At 39.2% G+C, this 20,583-nt stretch overlaps 1 protein-coding gene across 6 annotated transcripts in view; it reads left to right on the forward strand.

The window, feature by feature from the left end:
- The window catches only part of ZEB1 (zinc finger E-box binding homeobox 1), a 93,986-nt gene extending 74,628 nt beyond the window's left edge, over window positions 1–19,358 (forward strand). For all 6 annotated transcript variants that reach the window (XM_067470352.1, XM_060782487.2, XM_060782488.2 and 3 more), the window contains exons 5-9: window positions 1,682–1,884; window positions 9,486–9,591; window positions 11,255–13,056; window positions 15,475–15,655; window positions 16,803–19,358. In XM_067470352.1, coding sequence (XP_067326453.1) covers window positions 1,682–1,884; window positions 9,486–9,591; window positions 11,255–13,056; window positions 15,475–15,655; window positions 16,803–17,365 — 2,855 coding nt within the window. In that variant the 3' untranslated portion in view covers window positions 17,366–19,358. The remainder of the gene's footprint in view (window positions 1–1,681; window positions 1,885–9,485; window positions 9,592–11,254; window positions 13,057–15,474; window positions 15,656–16,802) is intronic.
- Window positions 19,359–20,583: the final 1,225 nt, after the last annotated feature.

Below are 20,583 nucleotides of genomic sequence, written 5' to 3' on the forward strand. Positions count from 1 at the left end.
CAGAGAGAGACTGGATAAAGGCAGCTTCCATGAACTTCTGCATTCATGGTCCAAAGATCAGCTGCCAGGTTACTAACCGGAGCCAGCTATAGGGAGCACACAATGCCCCTACTCTACTCCATTAACTGCCAATAAGTTTGTGGTCCCAATTCAAAGTGATAGTTATAACCTATAAAGCCCTAAACAGCTCAGGTCCTGCCTGTCTTCACGACCACATCCCACCCTATGAATGACACGGGCTCTAAGATCTGTCGGGGAGGCCTTCTCGGTCCCACTACCGTCACAAGTGCGGTTGGTGGGGACAAGGGAGAGGGCTTTCTCAGTGGTGGTCCCACAACTTTGTAACTCCCTCCCCAGGGAAATTAGATAGGCTTCCACACTGTCCTCCTTTCGTAGAGACTTGAGGACATGGCTCTTCTGTCAAGCCTTTGAGAATATTTAGCCCCTAGTTCTGCACTTTATCCCATGCCCTCTCTCCATTGTGGCAGCTGGCACTTACCTTATTCCTAATGTTTAGAGCCCAGCCATGGTTACAGTAATTTACCACCACGGAGGATCACAGCTTGATTGAGTCTGAACTGATGTTTTTATATGTGCATGTGTTTTATTTTATTGTATTTTATATTGTGTTCACTTTTATGTTTTTTTTAGGCTGCCCCAAGCTGCCCCAAGTCCCTTTGGGAAGATGGTGGTGGGATATAAGAATAAAGTTATTATTATATTGTGGGAGGTAGAGGCTTATGGAATATGTCTTCATGAAAGGCAGATTCTGGGCCTAGCCCACAATACTGTAAGTGCAGAAAAGATCTCCTTCATGCTTGAAATTTTTATTTATCCTTAGGAAGGCCTATTTAGAATTTCCTTTCCCAAAATTTTTGTATAAATTCATAAGGAATCCATACATCTTGCCACCATAACTGTATATTGAAGAGGTCTTCCATAGTCTGTTGGTCTATGCATTCCTAAAGAAATAATTCTGGTTTTAGCTGTATCCTAGACTTCAATATCCTCTGAATCAAAGCATGTATTTGAACCCAGAATTTTTTTTCTCACACAAGTCCAGGACATTGCTGTTGACATTTCAAACAAATATTTGAAGTTCGATTATACATTCTTTACAACTTTTAATGTAAGCCGCTTTGAGTCTCCTTTGTAGAGAGAAAAATTGGTATATAAATATAGTAATAATATAATAGCAACATTTCTGGGATCGTGTACTACTAGTACATCTTTTTGTAGAAGATATTTTTATTATTGCAATACTATGTGAAATTTAAGCCCTTTAGGCCCATCGTTTCTCCTTGTTCCATTTCAGTATTATATAGGAATTTTTTAAACTCATTTTATCATATATTTACACTTTTTAAAAATTCATCAGCCTAGTTAGCAAATTATGTTTTGGAGTACCACAGTGCAAATTTTGGCTGTCATCTTCATGGAAGTATTGATTATTGTACTTCTCTCTATGTGGTAAAAGTGTGGAAGTGTGGACAAGTATTTCTTTACGTTCCAGTTGGATGATTTCACCAAATATTAGCCTAAGAATTCAGAAGTTTTTGACACCTTGCACAAGTCCAACAGCCATCTGAGAACCACATCCAGAATGTCATGGTACATTAGTTTCTACCCTGTTCTTTAATTAATTCCAAAGGAAAAATGTTTGTTTGTTTTTCTTATTCAGGCACGCCAGATGCATTTTCCCAGCTGCTTACATGCCCTTACTGTGATAGAGGGTACAAACGCTTTACCTCTCTGAAGGAACATATCAAATATCGCCATGAAAAAAATGAAGATAACTTCAGTTGCTCTTTATGCAGTTACACATTTGCATATAGAACGCAACTTGAACGCCATATGACATCACATAAATCAGGAAGAGATCAAGTAAGTGATACCATTGTATATCTATTGTGTGGTTAGATATTTACTGTGTGGTTAGATATGATTGTCTTAAACGTTATTGTTTTTGTGCGTGTTCTAGTTTGATTTTATGTATGTCTAAAAACACCACTGTCATTGCAGTGTTCTGTACAAGAGTATATTTGGTTATCTCGGTATTATCCTTTCCCTAGCCTCACTGACTAATCAACTTGGTCAGCTCACCATGCTTTATCATTTAGGAATCAGAGAGTTGAAAGAGACCACAAGGCTCCCTGCCATGCAAGAAAAGTACAACCAAAGCATCCCCATCTGATGGCCATCCAGCCTCTGTTATGAAGATTCATAATGTTAAATATTCACTTCACCCCATCCTTTATTCAAGAAAGGCTCATGGTTCTGATTTCTTTGTTTGAAATTTACTCGGGTCCTTCATGTGAATATGAAAATCATTATTTTTCGGTAGTGATACAATCCACAACAAATCCATGAAACGTTTTTTAAATGTTTAAAAGTTTTTCTATGTGAAATAACAGGCATTTCAAACATAATATGTCCAACTCTCCAAACCAAATTCTTTTAAGAATCATGAGTATGCTACATCTTTCTTGCATCAAATTCAATCTAGACTCCCATTTGAGTGAACCATAGCTTGCTTTTACCTTTGAACCAGCTAAACATCATCTTGGACCCCAAAACATGGAATTAAACTACTTCAAACCATGGTTTTATTCCTTCATTTACAGGGGAAATAATATTTGCTAAAATCATGGTTTACTAATAAGCTGTGTTTCAGTAGCAAAGCACTGTTCACTGGAAATCAGAAGTTGAGTGATTGTTTCATCAAATGAGATAAAGTATTGATGATCAGGTAGGAAGTTGGGAATAGAGACGTTAGAAGGTGTTACATCAAATCCAAACTGACTGGGAATGTTAGATGAGAGGTAACTTGTACCAGAAGATACCAATTTTTGACATTCTAAATTTTTTTAAAAGCAGATATTGACATTTTCAGAATGTATAGCCACTGCAAGAATTTTGGAACAGGATGTGAGAGTACTAGTTATTCATAGAGTAAAGTACAAAGATTACTACTTTTATGGATTAAAGCTAAGAGTTTAGCATGACAAGGATCCAATAATTCATCAGCCCAGCTTTTGGCTGATACTACCAGCCTAGCCCACATTCTGTGAATAAAGTTGATAGGAGTGGCAAGAATCTCAGCTGCACTGCGGTACAATGGATAAATCAAAGAAGTTGTGCCATGTAGGTATGTGGCAGACACACCAGCTGGCCTAGGTTGGCTGAACTTTGAAGCTATACTCCAAAATTGTTTACAGGACTTCATAGAAGCAGGCTAGGCCCAGTTCTTCCAGCATCATAGGAAAATAACTGAAAACAACTCAACTCAGTGAACCTCAGTATGGTCCCAGGTGATGAACACAGTCTGTCCTGCACAAATCCGTCTTTTTAAAGGACATTCCTGGGTGCTGTGTTACATCACCATCCTTTCGATCTATAGAATGGCTTAAAACCATGCTTATTTTCTTTCTAGCTCCATTCACACTTGCAAAATCAGTGCCCCATTTCAATGGCTTTGAATGCCAAGGTGGCCATAGAAGAAATTGTATATAAATATAAGGCTATATTTTCTAGTTATGGCTTAGTAGTAGATTTGAGAAAGATGCGTAGTTCTGCCACACGACTAGTGTGAAGTTTTGTATTCAGGAGCTAAGCTGCACCGCTGATTGCATCCAGGTGTAGGCTCTGAGCATTTGCAGAGTCATTACCCAGGAACAAAAGAGGATCATATCTCAGACTTCACAACCTCTGAGGATGGCTGCCATAGATGTGGGCAAAATGACAGGAGAGAATGCTTCTGGAACATGGCCATACAGCCTGGAAAACCGCTGGTAAACCACCTGGGATTTCTGGGAGTTGTTGGCCAAAACACCTGAGGACCCACAGGTTGAGAACCACTACCCTAGAGGACACCAGGGTTCAAGGTGGGGTTGTATGGGAGAAGGTGGTCCTGTAGATAACCTGGACCCAAACCATGAAGAGCTTTAAAGGTCAAAAAATATGTCTAGATATCACACTTCAGAGGTGATCAGACAGGCCTCCAGCATACAAACAATACACAATATAATTGGATATCAGTAGTTGGTCAAGATAAAAAGAGTTAGGCCCAACTAGAGAAGATTTACTGAATTATTGGCCTTACATAATTATAGACTTATCGAATTGCTGTTAATTCAGCAAGTCTTCTCTAGCTGAACTAACAATAATTCAGTCTTCTGATTATCTCAGGATTGCACAACTGAGGGCAACTTAGATATCTTTGATTCAAGACCTTACATGCTTGACTTTTATTTTATACTTGGCTACTCTATGGTGGCACAGCAGGTTAAACTGCTAAGCTGCTGAACTTGCTGATCAAAAGGTCAGCGGTTCAAATCCAGGGAGCAGCATGAGCTCCCACTGTTAGGCCTAGCTTCTGCCAACCTAGCAGTTCAAAAACATACAAATGTGAGTAGATCAATAGGTACGTCTTCTGCGGGAAGGTAATGGCACTCCATGCAGTCATGCCGGCCACATGACCTTGGAGGTGTCACAGACAACGCCAGTTCTTTGGCTTAGAAATGGAAATGAGCACCACCCCCCCAGAGTCGGACAGAACTAGACTTAATGTCAAGGGGAAACCTTTACCTTTAACATTTACTCTATGGATATATTAGAATCCAGTGGAATCGTCCCTTGGGGATAAGCATGATAGGGGTTTTTTTTTTGCTAAAAAATAGCCTTGTCATAAAATGAAAGGGATAACAGTAAGTCATATAGAGTATGACCGTAAGTCATGTAGACACAACTCTATATGATATTGAAAGCAAAAAATGGTCTGGTTGTTTTCACAGAAACTGACATTTACTCCCTATTTGGAAGTTCTCATTTTTAAGAATAATACCTTAAAGATGAAAAAAAAATCAACCTGAGCTGTGGTTTGGAGCTCACTTACTACATCTGATGAAATGGGCTGAAGGCCACGGAAGCTCATGCCAAATGTGTTAGTCTTCATGGTGCCACAAGTCATTTTGCTAGTTTTGCTGCCAAAGATTAACAAGGCTACCCTGCTGGAAAGATTCCTCATTTTTCACAAAATCACAGCTCCTGAGGCTAATTGGCTGGCAATAGAGAGCTATCATACCTCTAGTTTCCAAGATGCCAAAATGATTCTGGTAGCTGTGTATGTCAGCCCCAGACTGACATTGTAAAAAGCTGCATGTGGTGAGCCTCAGTGTGTCTTTGCCATACTCTTCAACTTGCATCATTAAGTTATCTTGACTGCATTGTTAATGAATGTATGGACAATGATATTCATGCCTGAAGAAGACCGATTTCAGAATAAAAACAATAGAGACAGATTTTGCTTTTAATGTTTTTGCCATTCTTTTTAGTTCTGCTTTTACAAATAAACCTAGGTTGCAACCATACTATGTGGTCCTGCCATATATGTTGTATTGTGTGGTGCATAGTGATTTGATTTTCTGGCATCAATTTTTTTAAAAAAAAACCTTAAAACTCAAAAACTAAAATTCAATTTATTTATAAATAAATACACTATGTTGGTTTATTTGTGTGAAACTAAATATTTGTAATTTGTAACATACCTCTTTCTGTCAATAAATACCATCCAAATTTCTTCTACTCTTGGCACTGGAAACTTTTTGCCTAAACATATTCTAGTTATTAATCTGTAAGCAAAGGATTCCAAGAAATCTTTTTAATAGAATGATGCATTCTCATAAGATCAAATTGTCAGTGTATGCTTTTCCCCTCTTTATTGCTGCTTTTCCTGCTCATTTGTTACAATGCATAATGAAGGTGTTGAGAAAATGATTACTGTATGTCTTCTAAATTAAGATATAGCCTTTTAGCCCCCGGTGGCACAGCGGGTTAAACAGCTGAGTTGCTGAAGTTGCTAATCAAAAGGTCAGCTGTTCAAATCTGGGGAGTGGGGGCAGCTCCCACTGTTAGCCCCTGCTTCTGCCAACCTAGCATTTTGAAAATATGCAAATGTGAGTAGATCAATAGGTACTGCTTTGGCGGGAAGGTAATGGAGCTCCATGCAGTCATGCTGGCCATATGACATTGGAGGTGTCTACGGACAATGCCGGCTCATCTTAGAAATGGAGATGAGCACCACCCCCCAGAGTTGGAAACAACTAGACTTAATGTCAAGGGGAAACGTTTACCTTTAACACAACCCAAGCCAAAATAAATTCATAGTGCTTTGGCTTTTAGGCCAGTTCCTGTGGTTATTTGGGGCACTGATTCTGAAAATTGCCTTGGATAGACCACAACAATTCTAATTTGTTCGATATTATTTGTTTATCTATCTATCTATCTATCTATCTATCTATTTAAAACTTTTATGTCCTGATCTTCTCAACCTCCATAGAGGGACTCAGACTGGCTATATGGTTATCATGGAGGGTTTTGGCAACTGGTAGATGACATATATATCCCAAAAACCCAAGTTGATTGGAGGAAACCGATGCCACCTTTGGAATGAGCAGGTCAAGTATATCCAGAAACAGGGCTAATATTTGAAGCACAACATGTGCTGGCCAGTATTTCATCTGATTAATAGCATTTTGTGATTTATATTTCATTGGCTACCAAAGGTCTGAATTAGTGCCTCTGTCTAAAAGCCATAAAAGGGCCATCTCTAATCTGAGACTGAAAGTAAACAGCTTGCCATCCCTTTTGGAAAAGAGTGACGTGCTGATGGTGCCCATCCAGCCCATCATCACAGGAGAAGACAGGAGTAGTACCTGCATTCCCATGCCCAGAAGAAGAACAAGAATGAGGAGGATGAGGAGAGAGAAGCAGCCATAGTGCCTGCCACAGCCAGTGGCTGCTTCCTGGTGGCAGATTCTTAAACGCCTGGATCTGTGCTGAGTTCCAGACATTTTGGGAATAGTCAGGAAAATCTAGGAAGTCTCTGGTCACCCCTCCTTCCCTTTCTCTGAAGACTCGCAGAATCAGGCATTCATGAAGCAACTGGTGCTGCAGGAGCTGCTGGATGCAATCACCTTCGACAAAACCAGCAGTGGTAGCGGACTTTGAGCCACGATCCATGTGCAGTGACAACCTTATTGAGCCTCAAGGCAGAGCCAGATCTAACTAATGCATTGTGAAATTAGCAGCCTGAAAAGAGGCAGGAGAGTGTTAATGCTATAATGTGAAAAGACATGTTTACAGCCTCCGGTCTTGGTTCAAAGACCTCCATGTGTGCTTTCTAAAAGCTCTACAAGTGCTCAGGCAGGAAGCACTGAGGCAAACCTCAGTATCTAAGAAATGGGCTTAGATACAACACAGAAACACAAAAAAGGCTCAGGGATAAGGTTCTGGTTAGCTAGATACTTTTTATGTCCATGTCATCGGAATCAGAGGTAGGTAATTACATAACTTCCATAGTTTCAATGCATCTAGTCTAGTTGGGACTAGCAATTGGATTTAAGGCCATATTACAGATGCTCTTAATTGCATTATGTTAGTTGACTGGTAGCTTTAGGTCATAATTTCAGTGTAGCAACCTTAATTCCACTTGTTTCTTTGTCGTTGTCAGGTATATTGAGCATTCTGTCATACAAACTGCAGGTGCAATTCAATTCCATTAAAGTTAATGGGGGACTTTTCATTGCAAACCTTTGGTAAATGCTCTTTACACTAAATGTAGATTAGTATTTATAGGGACACAAGGCAGCTGCAATTAAGCACGTTTAAGTTCCATTAATTTCCATAGAGGAGCTAAACATATGCCATCAATGTCAGTGGGACACATGCTACTCAGTCATTTTGCCTTGATCTAGTGTGGTATACATCAATGGGATTTTTAAAAAAACTGAATGTTGGCTAGATCGTTCTCTAATAAATTCATACTAGCAGTAAAGTAACACTAGCTCTGAACATTTTATTTCTTCACACTGTTTTTAATGTGAGCTAGTTTTATTTTTTTCAATAAAGCACATTAAAAAGAGATAAAAAAATATACTAGCCTTGGAAAATATGTGGCCATTCAGTTGTTTTTGAGCTGCCATTCCTATAAGCCCCAAATCATTTACTGTTCTGAGGCCAGTGAAAGTTGATGTATAATCTGGAAAGCCACACATTCCCTATCCACGCTGCACACCATTAATCTTGGCTCTCTCACAATGGACATGAAATTTGGTGAACTGAAAAAAAATACCAAACTAAACATAATATGGAGTAATCATTCCAGATATAACAGCTTTTCTAAGAATGCATCTGCACGGTAGAATTAATGTAGTTTGGCACCACTTTAACTGCCATAACTCAATGCTATGAAATCTTAGGAGTTGTGTGTAATGTTGAAGGCTTTCATGACCGGAATCACTGGGTTGTTGTAGGTTTTTTCCGGCTATATGGCCATGTTCTAGAGGCATTCTCTCCTGACGTTTTGCCTGCACCTATGGCAAGCATCCTCAGAGGATGCTTGCCATAGGTGCAGGCAAAACGTCAGGAGAGAATGCCTCTAGAACATGGCCATACAGCCCGAAAAAACCTACAACAACCCACTTAGGAGTTGTAGTTTAACAAGATCTCTTTCTTTCTCTGCCAAAGAGAGCTGATGCCTCACCAAACTACAACTCCTAGGGTTTCATAACACTGAGCCATGACAGTTAAGGTGGTGTCAAACTGCATTAATTCTACAGTGTAGATGCAACCTATGACCAATGGGGATTGAACCCCACCCTCCTTTGTGTAGTGCTCATTTGAAATACCTTATTGTGTTATCTCCTGTTCCTGTAGTGCTCTGCATTGCTATATACTGAAAGAGACATTAATGGATACAAGCACTTCAGATAAGGGATGCTCAACCTATGTCTCTATTGCAAGCATCTTAGATATCTCTCTGTTAGCTGTGACTATCCTAAAATAAGTGTGACTCTAACACTAAGTCTCATTGGAAAATTTAATATGTGACAATATGCCCTCTTTTAAATGCAATGATTAATTGTGGGGGACATCATTTATTAATATCAATCTTTAGTTATAAGCGCCACTAACTTTTGAAGTATATTTCTGTGCATTTACCTGGAGAATGCTTTGTGACTGAGTACGTTTGTTACTGGCCCATCTTCCCTAGAGCAGTCCTGTGATGTCGTTACATAAAGGAATTCAAGAGCAACAGTAAGAGCTGGAAGCATGTAAATGGAAAAATCAAGTTAAATAATTAAAATTTAAATAGGCTGAAATGTTTCTTTCTCTCGTAACCCAGATTCTTCGGTTCTCTTTTACAAACAGAATGAGGGAATGTCTTGCTGAATTTCCTAGGCATGTAAAAATGGCAATTTTCCTGAAATTTTGATACAGGGCGAAGTGATTTTTGCAGCTTACTTTTCTAACTTTGCTCACCTGTTTTCTTACTTGTTTATTTTTCACAAGCAGTACCTTCAATCATCTGATGATTCATTTCACTCTATTAAAATTTGAATTTATCTTTTTCTTCTGCAAATAAAGAGATTGTCATATGCCTTTTCCTTTGTCTGCTGATTGAGCTTCCCATTCTGCTTTTACAGAGACATGTGACTCAGTCTAGTGGTAACCGAAAATTTAAGTGCACTGAATGTGGAAAAGCTTTCAAATATAAACATCACTTAAAGGAACACCTACGCATCCACAGTGGTAAATATCCTATGCCGCTTGCCAGTATTGTTCTAGTTTTCCTATTACTTATAGTGCTATCTGTCTACCTCTACATTGCAATTTAAAGCTGTGTATTAACAGGTAGTCAGTAATCAGATAAAGTAAATGAAGTAGAAGTATATGGATAATATAAGGAGATCCCATACAAGAGAGAACTACAGTAGAGTATCAAAACAGTTAAGATGTATAGCTGATTTATTAGCTAAGCAGCAAAAAGTATGATTGCTTTTCATGATGATAAATCTTAGGTTTTGCCATTTTCTAAAACTTTGTTCTTTGGGAAGGAAGAATTAACAGTAACATGTTATTGGTTTAGCTGAGCTGGTGGATGTGCATAATTCTTTTAGAGGCTTAACTTTAATGATGTAGAGTTCATCTAAATATTTGGAGCCCCTGGTGCCGCAATGGGTTAAACCCTTGTGCCAGCAGGACTGCTGACCAACAGGTTGGCAGTTCGAATCTGGGGAGCAGAGTGAGTTTCAATCTCAGCTCTAGCTTCCCATGCAGGAACATAAGAGAAGCCTCCCACATGATGGTAAAACATCAAATATCCAGGCTTCCCCTGGGCAACGTCCTTGCAGATGGCCAATTCTCTCACACCAGGAGCGACTTGCAGTTTCTCAAGTCACTCCTGACACACACAAAAAATCATCATATAGAGGGGAGCCCCCGGTGGTGCAATAGGTTAAAACCTTGTGCTGGCAGGACTGGTCAACTGATGGGTTGGCAGTTCGAATCCGTGAAGCAGGGTAAGCTCCCGTCTGTCGAGCTCTAGCTTCCCATGAGGAAACATGAGAGAAGCCTCCCACGTGATGGTGAAACATCAAACATCTGGGCGTCCCCTGGGCAATGTCCTTGCAGATGGCCAATTCACTCACACCAGAAGTGACTTGCAGTTTCTCAAGTTGCTCCTGACACAAAAATAGCTTCTAGCATTACAGCTTGCATGAGATTTCAGACATAGTTAGAAAAGTTGGGATCTATAGCATTTGTACTTGTGAGACTGTGTGACACTATACACATACACACCAGACTGTCAAGAAATTTTGAGACATTATTACTTGTATGCCACTTTCTGTCTCTCAAAAGAGACACAACACAAACAATCCTGTGAATCTTGATTAGGAAGGAATTGCATTTAAAAAGTTGCTTGAACTTTTAACCGTACACTTCTTCACAGATATGAATTCAGATGAATTACTACCCAATTCTTCAACTATATGATTTTTTTTTCTGCGTCAGAAGTGACTTGAGAAACTGCAAGTTGCTTCTGGTGTGAGAGAATTGGCCGCCTGCAAGGACGTTGCCCAGAGGACGCCCGGATGATTGATGTTTTTACCATCCTGTGGGAGGCTTCTCTCATGTCCCCTCATGGGAAGCTAGAGCTCGACAGACAGTAGCTTACCCAGCTTCCTGTATTCAAACTGCCAACCTCTCGGTTGACCAGTCCTACCAGCACAAGGATTTGCGCCACTGGGGGCTTCCCAATATTTGATGATATATTTCGATTTTTTTCTCCCCCTCTCTTGGTTCTTTGGAGCCAAGCTCCAACTTGTTAACTGAGATTGCTAGAATTGTAAACTTAACTAAGATTATATTGTCACGGTATCTCTTGTCTGTTTGTTTGTTTATATTTATATAGGAGAAAAGCCATATGAGTGCCCAAACTGCAAGAAACGTTTTTCCCATTCTGGTTCCTATAGCTCCCACATAAGCAGTAAGAAATGTATTGGTCTGGTGCCTGTGAATGGACGAACACGAACGGGACTGAAGACATCTCAGTGCTCTTCCCCTTCCCTTTCTGCATCTCCGGGTAGTCCAGCAAAGCCACAAGTACGACAAAAAATAGAGAACAAGCCCTTACAAGAACAACTCCCTGTAAACCAAATTAAAACTGAACCTGTGGATTATGAATTCAAGCCTATAGTGGTTGCTTCAGGAATCAACTGTTCGGCCCCTCTGCAAAATGGGGTTTTCAGTGGTGGTAGCCAATTGCAGGCAACCAGTTCTACTCAGGGTGTGGTGCAAGCTGTTGTTTTGCCAACCGTTGGTCTGGTGTCTCCAATAAGTATCAACTTAAGTGACATTCAAAATGTACTCAAAGTTGCCGTAGATGGCAACATTATAAGGCAAGTATTGGAGAACAGTCACGCCAATTTTGCATCCAAAGAACAAGAAACAATCAACACTGCATCCATACAACAAGCTGGACATTCCCTCATTTCAGCTATCAGTCTTCCTTTGGTTGACCAAGATGGAACAACCAAAATTATTATCAACTACAGCTTGGAGCAGCCTAGTCAGCTTCAGGTTGTGCCACAGAACCTGAAAAAAGAAAACCCTGCCCCGGCAAACAGCTGTAAAATGGAGAAGTTGCCAGAAGATCTTAGAGTGAAGTCTGAGAAAGAGAAAAGCTTTGAAGGAGAGACAAAAGATAGCACTTGCCTTCTAAATGATGACTGTCCAGGAGAGCCTAATGCACTTCAAGAATCAAAGCACTATAATATCAAAAATCCCACTCAGCCGTCTCAGCTCAGTGACGTAGACGCTGAGAAGTCCGAATCCGCTGTTTCAACAGAAGCAGGGGAGGCTAACCTTTCCCCTGGTCAACCCCCTTTAAAAAACCTTTTATCCCTTCTGAAAGCCTATTACGCATTAAATGCACAGCCAAGCTCAGAAGAGCTCACAAAAATTGCCGATTCAGTAAATTTGCCATTGGATGTAGTAGAAAAGTGGTTCAAAAAAATGCAAGCTGGCCAAATTTCTGTACCATCATCTGGACCATCTTCTCCTGAGCCCGACAAATTGAAAGATACTGTTGATAAAGATGACCATACAGGACTTACAAATGAACATCAGGACAGCACATCTGGTTCTGTGAGCCCTCTCAAGACAGATAAACCACCGGCTGTTTCAACAGGATCCACTCAAAACGGCTCACGGAATAACACACCGCCCCCATCACCCCTTAACCTCTCTTCCTCTAGAAATTCACAGGGTTATTCGTACCTTAATGAAGATACCCAAGAAGAGCCACAAATAGAACCTCTTGACCTTTCACTACCAAAGCAACATGGAGAGTCATTGGAACGATCTACCATAACTAGTGTTTACCAGAATAGTGCTTATTCTGTCCAAGAAGAACCTTTGAACTTGACTTGTGCAAAAAAAGAACCACAAAAAGACAGCAGTATTACAGACTCTGAACCAGTTGTAAATGTAATCCCACAAAGTGCCAATCCCATTAATATTGCTATACCTACAGTCACTGCCCAGTTACCTACAATTGTTGCCATTGCTGACCAGAACAGTGTTCCATGCTTACGAGCTCTTGCTGCCAATAAGCAGACTATTCTTATCCCACAGGTAGCTTATACTTACTCAACCACAGTTACTCCTACAGTTCAAGAAACACCAAAACAGATGCAGGCAAATGGAAGTCAGGTACCTAACCTTATATCTGTTTATATGTAAATATTCAAAGGTCCACTTTAAAGAGTCACAAGATATAGTTGAGGAAGTGCAGTATTTGTTTTCTTATTTTTTATTGTATGTGGCCAGATAAAATGTGTTCTTTTTGCCCATGCAAATATAGGCCTTTCCCCTCATCTGCTAGATACCTTTCAGTTATATCATGTCACCTGTTATCTGAAGGACTGGACACATATTAGATTCAAAATTAGAAGCTGATGTTGTGTGTAATATCACTCTTTCTTGTGGAAATGTCTATATAATGTTACTTTCAAGCCTCCAAAACTGGTGATATCACAGACATGCTTTATTTTGTATTTATTCCATGCTAATACGCTTCCAAAAATATCTCAGTGTAACACTAAACATGTATGGTACTTTGTCTGTCTCCACAAAATGGCTGCTTTTATCGTTATATAGCAAAAAAGATAGTATGCCAAATATTCTACTAATTGACAGAATCCAACTTGAAACACATTATTGCACCAATAATTGAATTGTTTCTAGACTTTTTGGCATTGTTTCCTCCATAGTGCTGCTTTGTAAGAAATGTTTTTCTCTCTGTCATCTCTACCTTTATTGTTCTTTGCTTCGTTTGTTACACTTCTGCAATATCTTGTAATCTACTTGGGTGAGCCATATGATTTTTCTACAGTACCACAATACTTGTAATTATGTTGTGATGTTGTCAAAGCCAAATAGTTTAATAGCAGTATGGACAGATGAGGCTAAAAATAATGTTGGCACAAAGAAATGTCAATGTGGGACATGAGATTTGGATATGTGATTACTCAGGTGTGTAATGGAAAGCACAAAAAGGCATATCAATTGTAGCTGCAAAGCCATCGCCATGGTGTTTCAGTACAGATTTGGCTTTGGAGGACTGTAGGGCTTCTGCTATCATCAAGCCTTCATCCATTTGAAACATGGAAGCCGACCCCGGTTATGTCCAGCTGGAAAGCAAGGGAAAAGAGCCTTTATTGCCACATCAGTTTCTGCTGTGCAGTAATACTCATAACAAGCTGAGGGATAAATGTACAGTAGAGTCTCACTTATCCGACCTTCGCTTATCCAATATTCCATTTTATCCGCCCCCCGTTTCCTCCAGCATTTCTCCTTCAATTAAAGTAGCACTCCCCAACTCTCTCTCTTACCAATAAGTGACAAGGAAAAGGGAGAAAAGGGGGGAAAGAGGCAGGATTGAAAGTGGAAACGTCCTCCCTCCTTTCCTCTGTGATTTCCACACTCCTCTTCCGCATCTGGGTACTTCCTGCTGGGCCGCTCTAGCCTCGAGGTGTTGCCATGTCTTAACCCTTTGAGTCCCTGTTATTAGTATTCTAGGTGTCTAGCACCACGTTGGACAGCTGACAGTAGGAGACTCTGTGTTATCTGACATTTTCTTTTATCCAACATTAGACTGGCCCGTATATGTCGGATAACTGAGACTCTATTGTGTATGTTTGCAAACCATAAACCCATTTTGCAAGGTTCTTTTTACACAGCATATGTGGTTGAGGGCAGAACCCTGTCCAATGAATCCAGTTTTTATTTGATTTTCTGCTCACGGGGGAGTTCTTATTCCTTCATAAATATTGCTTAGCTTTCCCACTCATCCAGCAAGATGCAACTAATATTATTATGCATCTGGTCTAAAAACTAAATCTAATCTTACGTTATGAGGGAAAAGACAGTTTGTAAATGGATGATTATGTAGTGAGCACATTCTTATGAGAATTTATTGTTATCTGTTTTCTTTTTTTAGCTTCTTGATAACATTAGAAAATGCTTACATAAGCTGAAATTTAAATGATTTTCTGGACTTTGCCTTAATGTTTGAGCATGGAACCCTAATGCAGATCCATTAAAATGCATACAGATTTGTTAAGGAGAAAGTATGTAGTAGTTAAACAGATATTCAATGTTTCTAGCACCATAAAATAAAGGGATTTTTTCTTGAGAAACGACAAACAAAAGTAATGTGATCTGGAGCAATAAGATTATATATTACTATTAGATAGAGTAAAACAGATACTAAGTGGCAGATGACCCAATTACCTCAGTCTGGAAACTCCTTTCCTGTGAAATGCTCTTGTATTGCATTGCTATTTCACCATAGCTTCCACTTACAATAGCATTCTCTGTACTACCTGGAAGTCCTTCTTTCCTATAAATATCTGCTACTGTGAATGCACCGCTTTGTGGCTTTTACAGCTATTAACTATTAGGAAGGCTCGTGAGAACAAAGATATTTCACTACACAAATGTTGTCTGGGATTTCAACGAGTTGCCAAAGTGTAGTAAAACTAAGCATTGATTTTGCTCTTTATTGTACAGCCTTCCATGAACACTGCATTTTAATTAGTTTGAGAATGTTGTTCCTTGACTTCTTAGGATGAAAGACAGGACACTAGCTCAGAAGGGGTATCAAATGTGGAGGATCAGAATGATTCTGATTCCACACCGCCGAAGAAGAAGATGAGAAAAACAGAAAATGGAATGTATGCTTGTGATTTGTGTGACAAAATATTCCAGAAGAGTAGCTCTCTCTTGAGACATAAATATGAACACACAGGTATGTGAATAAGAAGGTCAATGTCTAAAGCTTATTATTGTGGTGTAGGTCAGCCTCCTGATATGGACAAATAATTAATTAATATAATAATAGTAATAATCATAATTTTATTTCTTACCTGCCTCTCCCAGTGGCTCAAGACAGTTACAACATAGCTAAAAACACATATAAATGCACATAAAATGTAACAGTAAAGGTTTCCCCTTGACATTAAGTCTAGTCACGTCTGACTCCGGGGGGTGGTGCTCATCTCCATTTCTAAGCCAAAGAGCCAGCATTGCCTGTAGACACCTCCAAGGTCGTACTAATTCATCAAAATTGTCCACCTGAAATTATCACTTAAACCACTGATTTCTCAATCTTTCTCTAAGGAGAATTAACAACTTTTTAAATTAAGTTTAAAGTCTTTTTCTTTTGAACCATCCCCCCCCCCCCCCCCAAATTAGGTTAGTTATCATTGTGTAAGAAAAGGTAAAGATTTCCCCTGACATGAAGTCTAGTCGTGTCTGACTCTGGGGGGTGGTGCTCATCTCTATTTCCAAGCTGAAGAGCCGGCGTTGTCTGTAGATGCCTCCAAGGTTATGTGGTCAGCATAAATGCATGGAGCGTCTTTACCTTCCTGCAGAAGCGGTACCTGTTGATCTACTCACATTTGTATGTTTTCAAATTGCTAGGTTGGGAGAATCTGGCCCTAAGAGAAGGAGCTCACCCACTCCCTAGATTCGAACCACCAACCTTTAGGTCAGCAAGTTCAGAAGATCAGCGGTTTAACCTGCTGTGCCACCAGGGGGCCCACCTATCATTGTGTGTAATTTCCAATTAATGATGGCCCTAAGAGTTTTCTCAGCAAAAGTTGTTCAAGGGGGCTGAGAGATTGAGCTTTCCAATGGGCATCCAGTGAATTTCCATAGCCCAATGGAAATTTGAATGCTGGTTCCTCAGAGTCCTGGACCAACACTCAGACCACTAGATTACACTGATTTTTAAATTAAGTAGTCGTTTTTTCTCAAAATATTGCTTTGTGAGGTATGGTTTGTACCTGTAGCTCAAGCAGGGTAGGGACTGCTTCATTGAGTAGATTGTGATCCCACTTGGGTTACACAAGGACACAAAACGGTTGTGAGATACAATTGTTTTTCTTTTTCAGGTAAAAGACCTCATGAATGTGGGATCTGCAAGAAAGCATTTAAACACAAACATCATTTGATCGAACACATGCGATTGCACTCTGGAGAAAAACCGTATCAGTGTGACAAATGCGGCAAGCGATTTTCACACTCGGGGTCTTACTCTCAGCACATGAATCACCGCTACTCCTATTGCAAAAGGGAAGCAGAGGAACGCGACAGCACAGAGCAGGATGAGGCGGCACAGGAGCACCTGGGTGGGGAGCACGGTGAGGCTGGCGCTTCTCCCTCGCCACTCGACTCGGACGAGAGGGAGAGCTTAACGAGAGAGGAAGACGAGGAGGAGGAGGAAGAAGACAGTGAGAAAGAGGAGGAGGAGGAAGAAGAGGAAGACAAAGTGGTGGAGGGGCTGCAAAACGAAAAAGAATGTGGAAAACTACAAGAGGAGGAGGAAGGTGAGGAAGAAGTAGTAACTGAAGGTAACTTGAAGGTTGAAGAAACTGTAAATGGAGAAAGCAGTATTAAACAAGAAGTTGTACAGAAAGAGGAGCCATTGTTAGATGAAGCAGCAAGTGAAGCTTAACTGAGGATGTGGTTTTGTACAAGGAAAAGAAATCTCAACCGGTAATGAAGTTTGTTCTATACTCTACATGCTTTTCATGGAAGCACAGTAGCCTGTGCACTGTGAGTCCTGTTCACTACTGTGTAACAAAAATGAAAAAAAAAGAAACAAGAAAATATAAAATATATATATATCCAGGTGTGCCTGAACCTCAAACCTAATAATTTTTCACACAGTTTTCAAAAGTTAGGAACAAGTTTGTGACCTGAAACAGATTAGAAGAACATGGTGGCTCTGGAAGCAAATAGTTAACATGTTGTAGGAAACATGTTTTATTTGATACGTGTTGGACATCAGTTGGTTTTTATCAGTATTATTATTATTATTTTCCTTTTTTTTTTGTTGTTGTTGGTTTAATTTTTCAATTGTACAATTGGGAGAGATTTATGTTGTTGTTTTTTTAAAAAATATATATCAGTGACAAATTCTGCTAATTCCACTTCAGTATTTTATTATATTTTTTAAAAAAATGTGAGAACTTCTGCACTACAGAATTCCCTTAAGCAGAAAGGTATGATGCAGTTCCAAACAGTGCTTGACTACCTTTGTAAATTGAGCATAGAAGGTAGCGGTTTATAACATTTAGATGTTGTTCGTAGATACATTTTAAAGTGTATTGTTAGCCTTAAGAAAGCAGCTGATAGAAGAACGGAAGTTTCTTACTCATGTGGTTGAAAACGTAGTTTGAAAAGATTGTGGCGGGCTTCTGATTGCAGGGACTAACAGTGTTAATACTGGTGAGGACAGCCAAGTTGTCGAAATCAGTGTTTGTAATTATGTTCTGGGCTATGTCGTAAAACACAAAAGAAAAAAATATATATGAAGGATATGACATGAAGCTTTGTATCTCCTTTGGCCTTATGCAAGACCTTGTGTGCTGTAAGTGCCATTTCTCAGTATTTTGAAGGCTCTGACCAGCCTTTCTCCAATGTGTGGCCTACAATAACTAGCATTTGTTGATTTGTATTGAACTTCTGTAAATTAAATCATGGGGGGAAAAACACTCAGCCATTAGAAAAGCAAAAGCACTGGTACATTTTCATAATGCAATTCTTCAGTATTATTATTATTTACTTTAATAATTTACTTGGAGAATTTCTCTAGAGTAATTAATTACGAAGGGAAATGTCTAATCTGTTTTATCGGTTCACTTAATTTCAGACACATACGTAATATGTTATTGGGCTCATATGTTTCCAAATGTTAGTTATTCTGGACCCCATTTATTGACAATGTTAGCTGATTTTAACCTATCAGTATTATTTTATTTTCTTTTAGTTTCTAGATCTGTGCAACATTTTGTACTGTATGTTTTCAAACCTGGCAGTATTAATACCCTTCTTACTGACATATGTACCTTTTTAGTTTTAGAAAACTTTTATATTTATGTGTCTTATTTTTATATTTCTTTATTTATTACACAGTGTAGTGTATAATACGGTAGTTTGTATTAATACAATAATATATTTTAGTATGAAAATTTGGAAAGTTGATAAGATTTAAAGTAGAGATGCAATTGGTTCTCTTGCATTGAGATTTGATTTAACAGTGTTATGTTAACATTTATACTTGCCTTGGACTGTAGAAGAGAAGAATTAAAACGGGAATGTATCAATTTTACAATTGCAATCAATTCATTTTATCTTTTCCCAGTTTTTAATATAAAGCTCTTAAATTTCGGAATTCACTGTGTGTAATAGCATGATGCTCTGCGGTTTTATTAAGAGATTATCCTAACCATAAAACACTCATTTTCTTAGGTAAGCCAAGCTAGAATAATCTTCTAAACAGTGTTGGGAACAATGTTTAACATTTCTGTGCCAATTTGTTCCTGTTTTCATGTATGTGAGTTACAAATCTGAAACTTTTTTTTAAGTTTCTTGTTACATCATGGTCATTTTCTAGTTTTTTACCAGACTCCCCATCTCACAATAAAAAACGTCAACAAGCCTGACTTACTGTCATTATTGCCATAATTAAGTTAAATGAGTTGACTGCTGAAATGAACAACAAAAAATATATGTGAAAAGTACATTTTAAAATTCTAAAGCAGTGGTTCCCAACCTGTGGTCCATGGACCACCAGTGGTCCACAAGAACTAAAATATGGTCCACAACCTCACTGTTACTACACCGTTGCAACAAGAGCAACTGGTCTCACAAAACCCTCTTATAGTGCCGAGACTTATTAAATATGGTTTTCTGTGGGCAAGCAGATGGTGACTACTGGATGGCATATGTTCTATATCAGAAACTAGAGCTGATGTGGTCTATCCAATCCATTTTTCTGAATCAGCACCCCAAATAACCAAACCAAATCTGAAGATGACCAAAAACTAATTCGTAAGCCTTTTGGTACTAATCTTGGAGAGTGGTCCCTGGTCAAAACAAGGCTGGGAACCACTGCTCTGAACCAATATGTTCAAATCCATTGAATCTGTAATTCTGTCTAATAGCATCTGCTAAGAGCTCCAAGCACAAATTGTGTATAAAAGGAGACAAGGACATCCCATTTCATTATGAAAAAAAAAATAAGAAAACATCAGTCATAACCTTGGCCCTGAATATAAAAAATGTACCCATTTCAAAAATACTTTAGGAAATTTGTTTCAAAAACCACTGCTTCACATTTCTTTTCCTCCTTATTCTTTTTCTAGAGAATTGATCTAAGAAATGCATCATAACTAAAAACAGAATAAAACCAATGTTAACGAAAAACACTAACATATTTTAACCTTTCTGAAAATCACTATGTCTTAAGAGGGTGAAGAGAGATTGGAGAAAAACTGAAAACCGCCAACAAGTATTATAGCAAAGAAGGAGTGATGTTTGGAACTATCCCTGTGGCTTAAATTCCCTTCCTTGGTCTTTGATTATTTTTTTTATCATGTTAGAAGCAACTTGAGAAACTGCAAGTTGTTTCTGGTGTGGGAGATATGGCCGTCTGCAGAAATGTTGCCCAGGGGTCACTCGGATGTGTTACCATCCTGTGGGAGGCTTCTCTCACGTCCCCGTATGGGAAGCTGGAACTGACAGACAGGAGCACACGCCATCATGTGGATTCAAACTGCCGACTTTCAGGTCAACAGTTTAGCTGGCACAAGAGTTTAACCCATTGCACCACCGCGGCTTGGGTCTTTGATTCACAACCTCCCATTTACAAAGGCAAAAGAAATAATG

Source organism: Anolis sagrei, chromosome 6, assembly GCF_037176765.1.
Source record: "Anolis sagrei isolate rAnoSag1 chromosome 6, rAnoSag1.mat, whole genome shotgun sequence".
In the NCBI taxonomy this organism is placed as follows: domain Eukaryota; kingdom Metazoa; phylum Chordata; class Lepidosauria; order Squamata; family Dactyloidae; genus Anolis; species Anolis sagrei.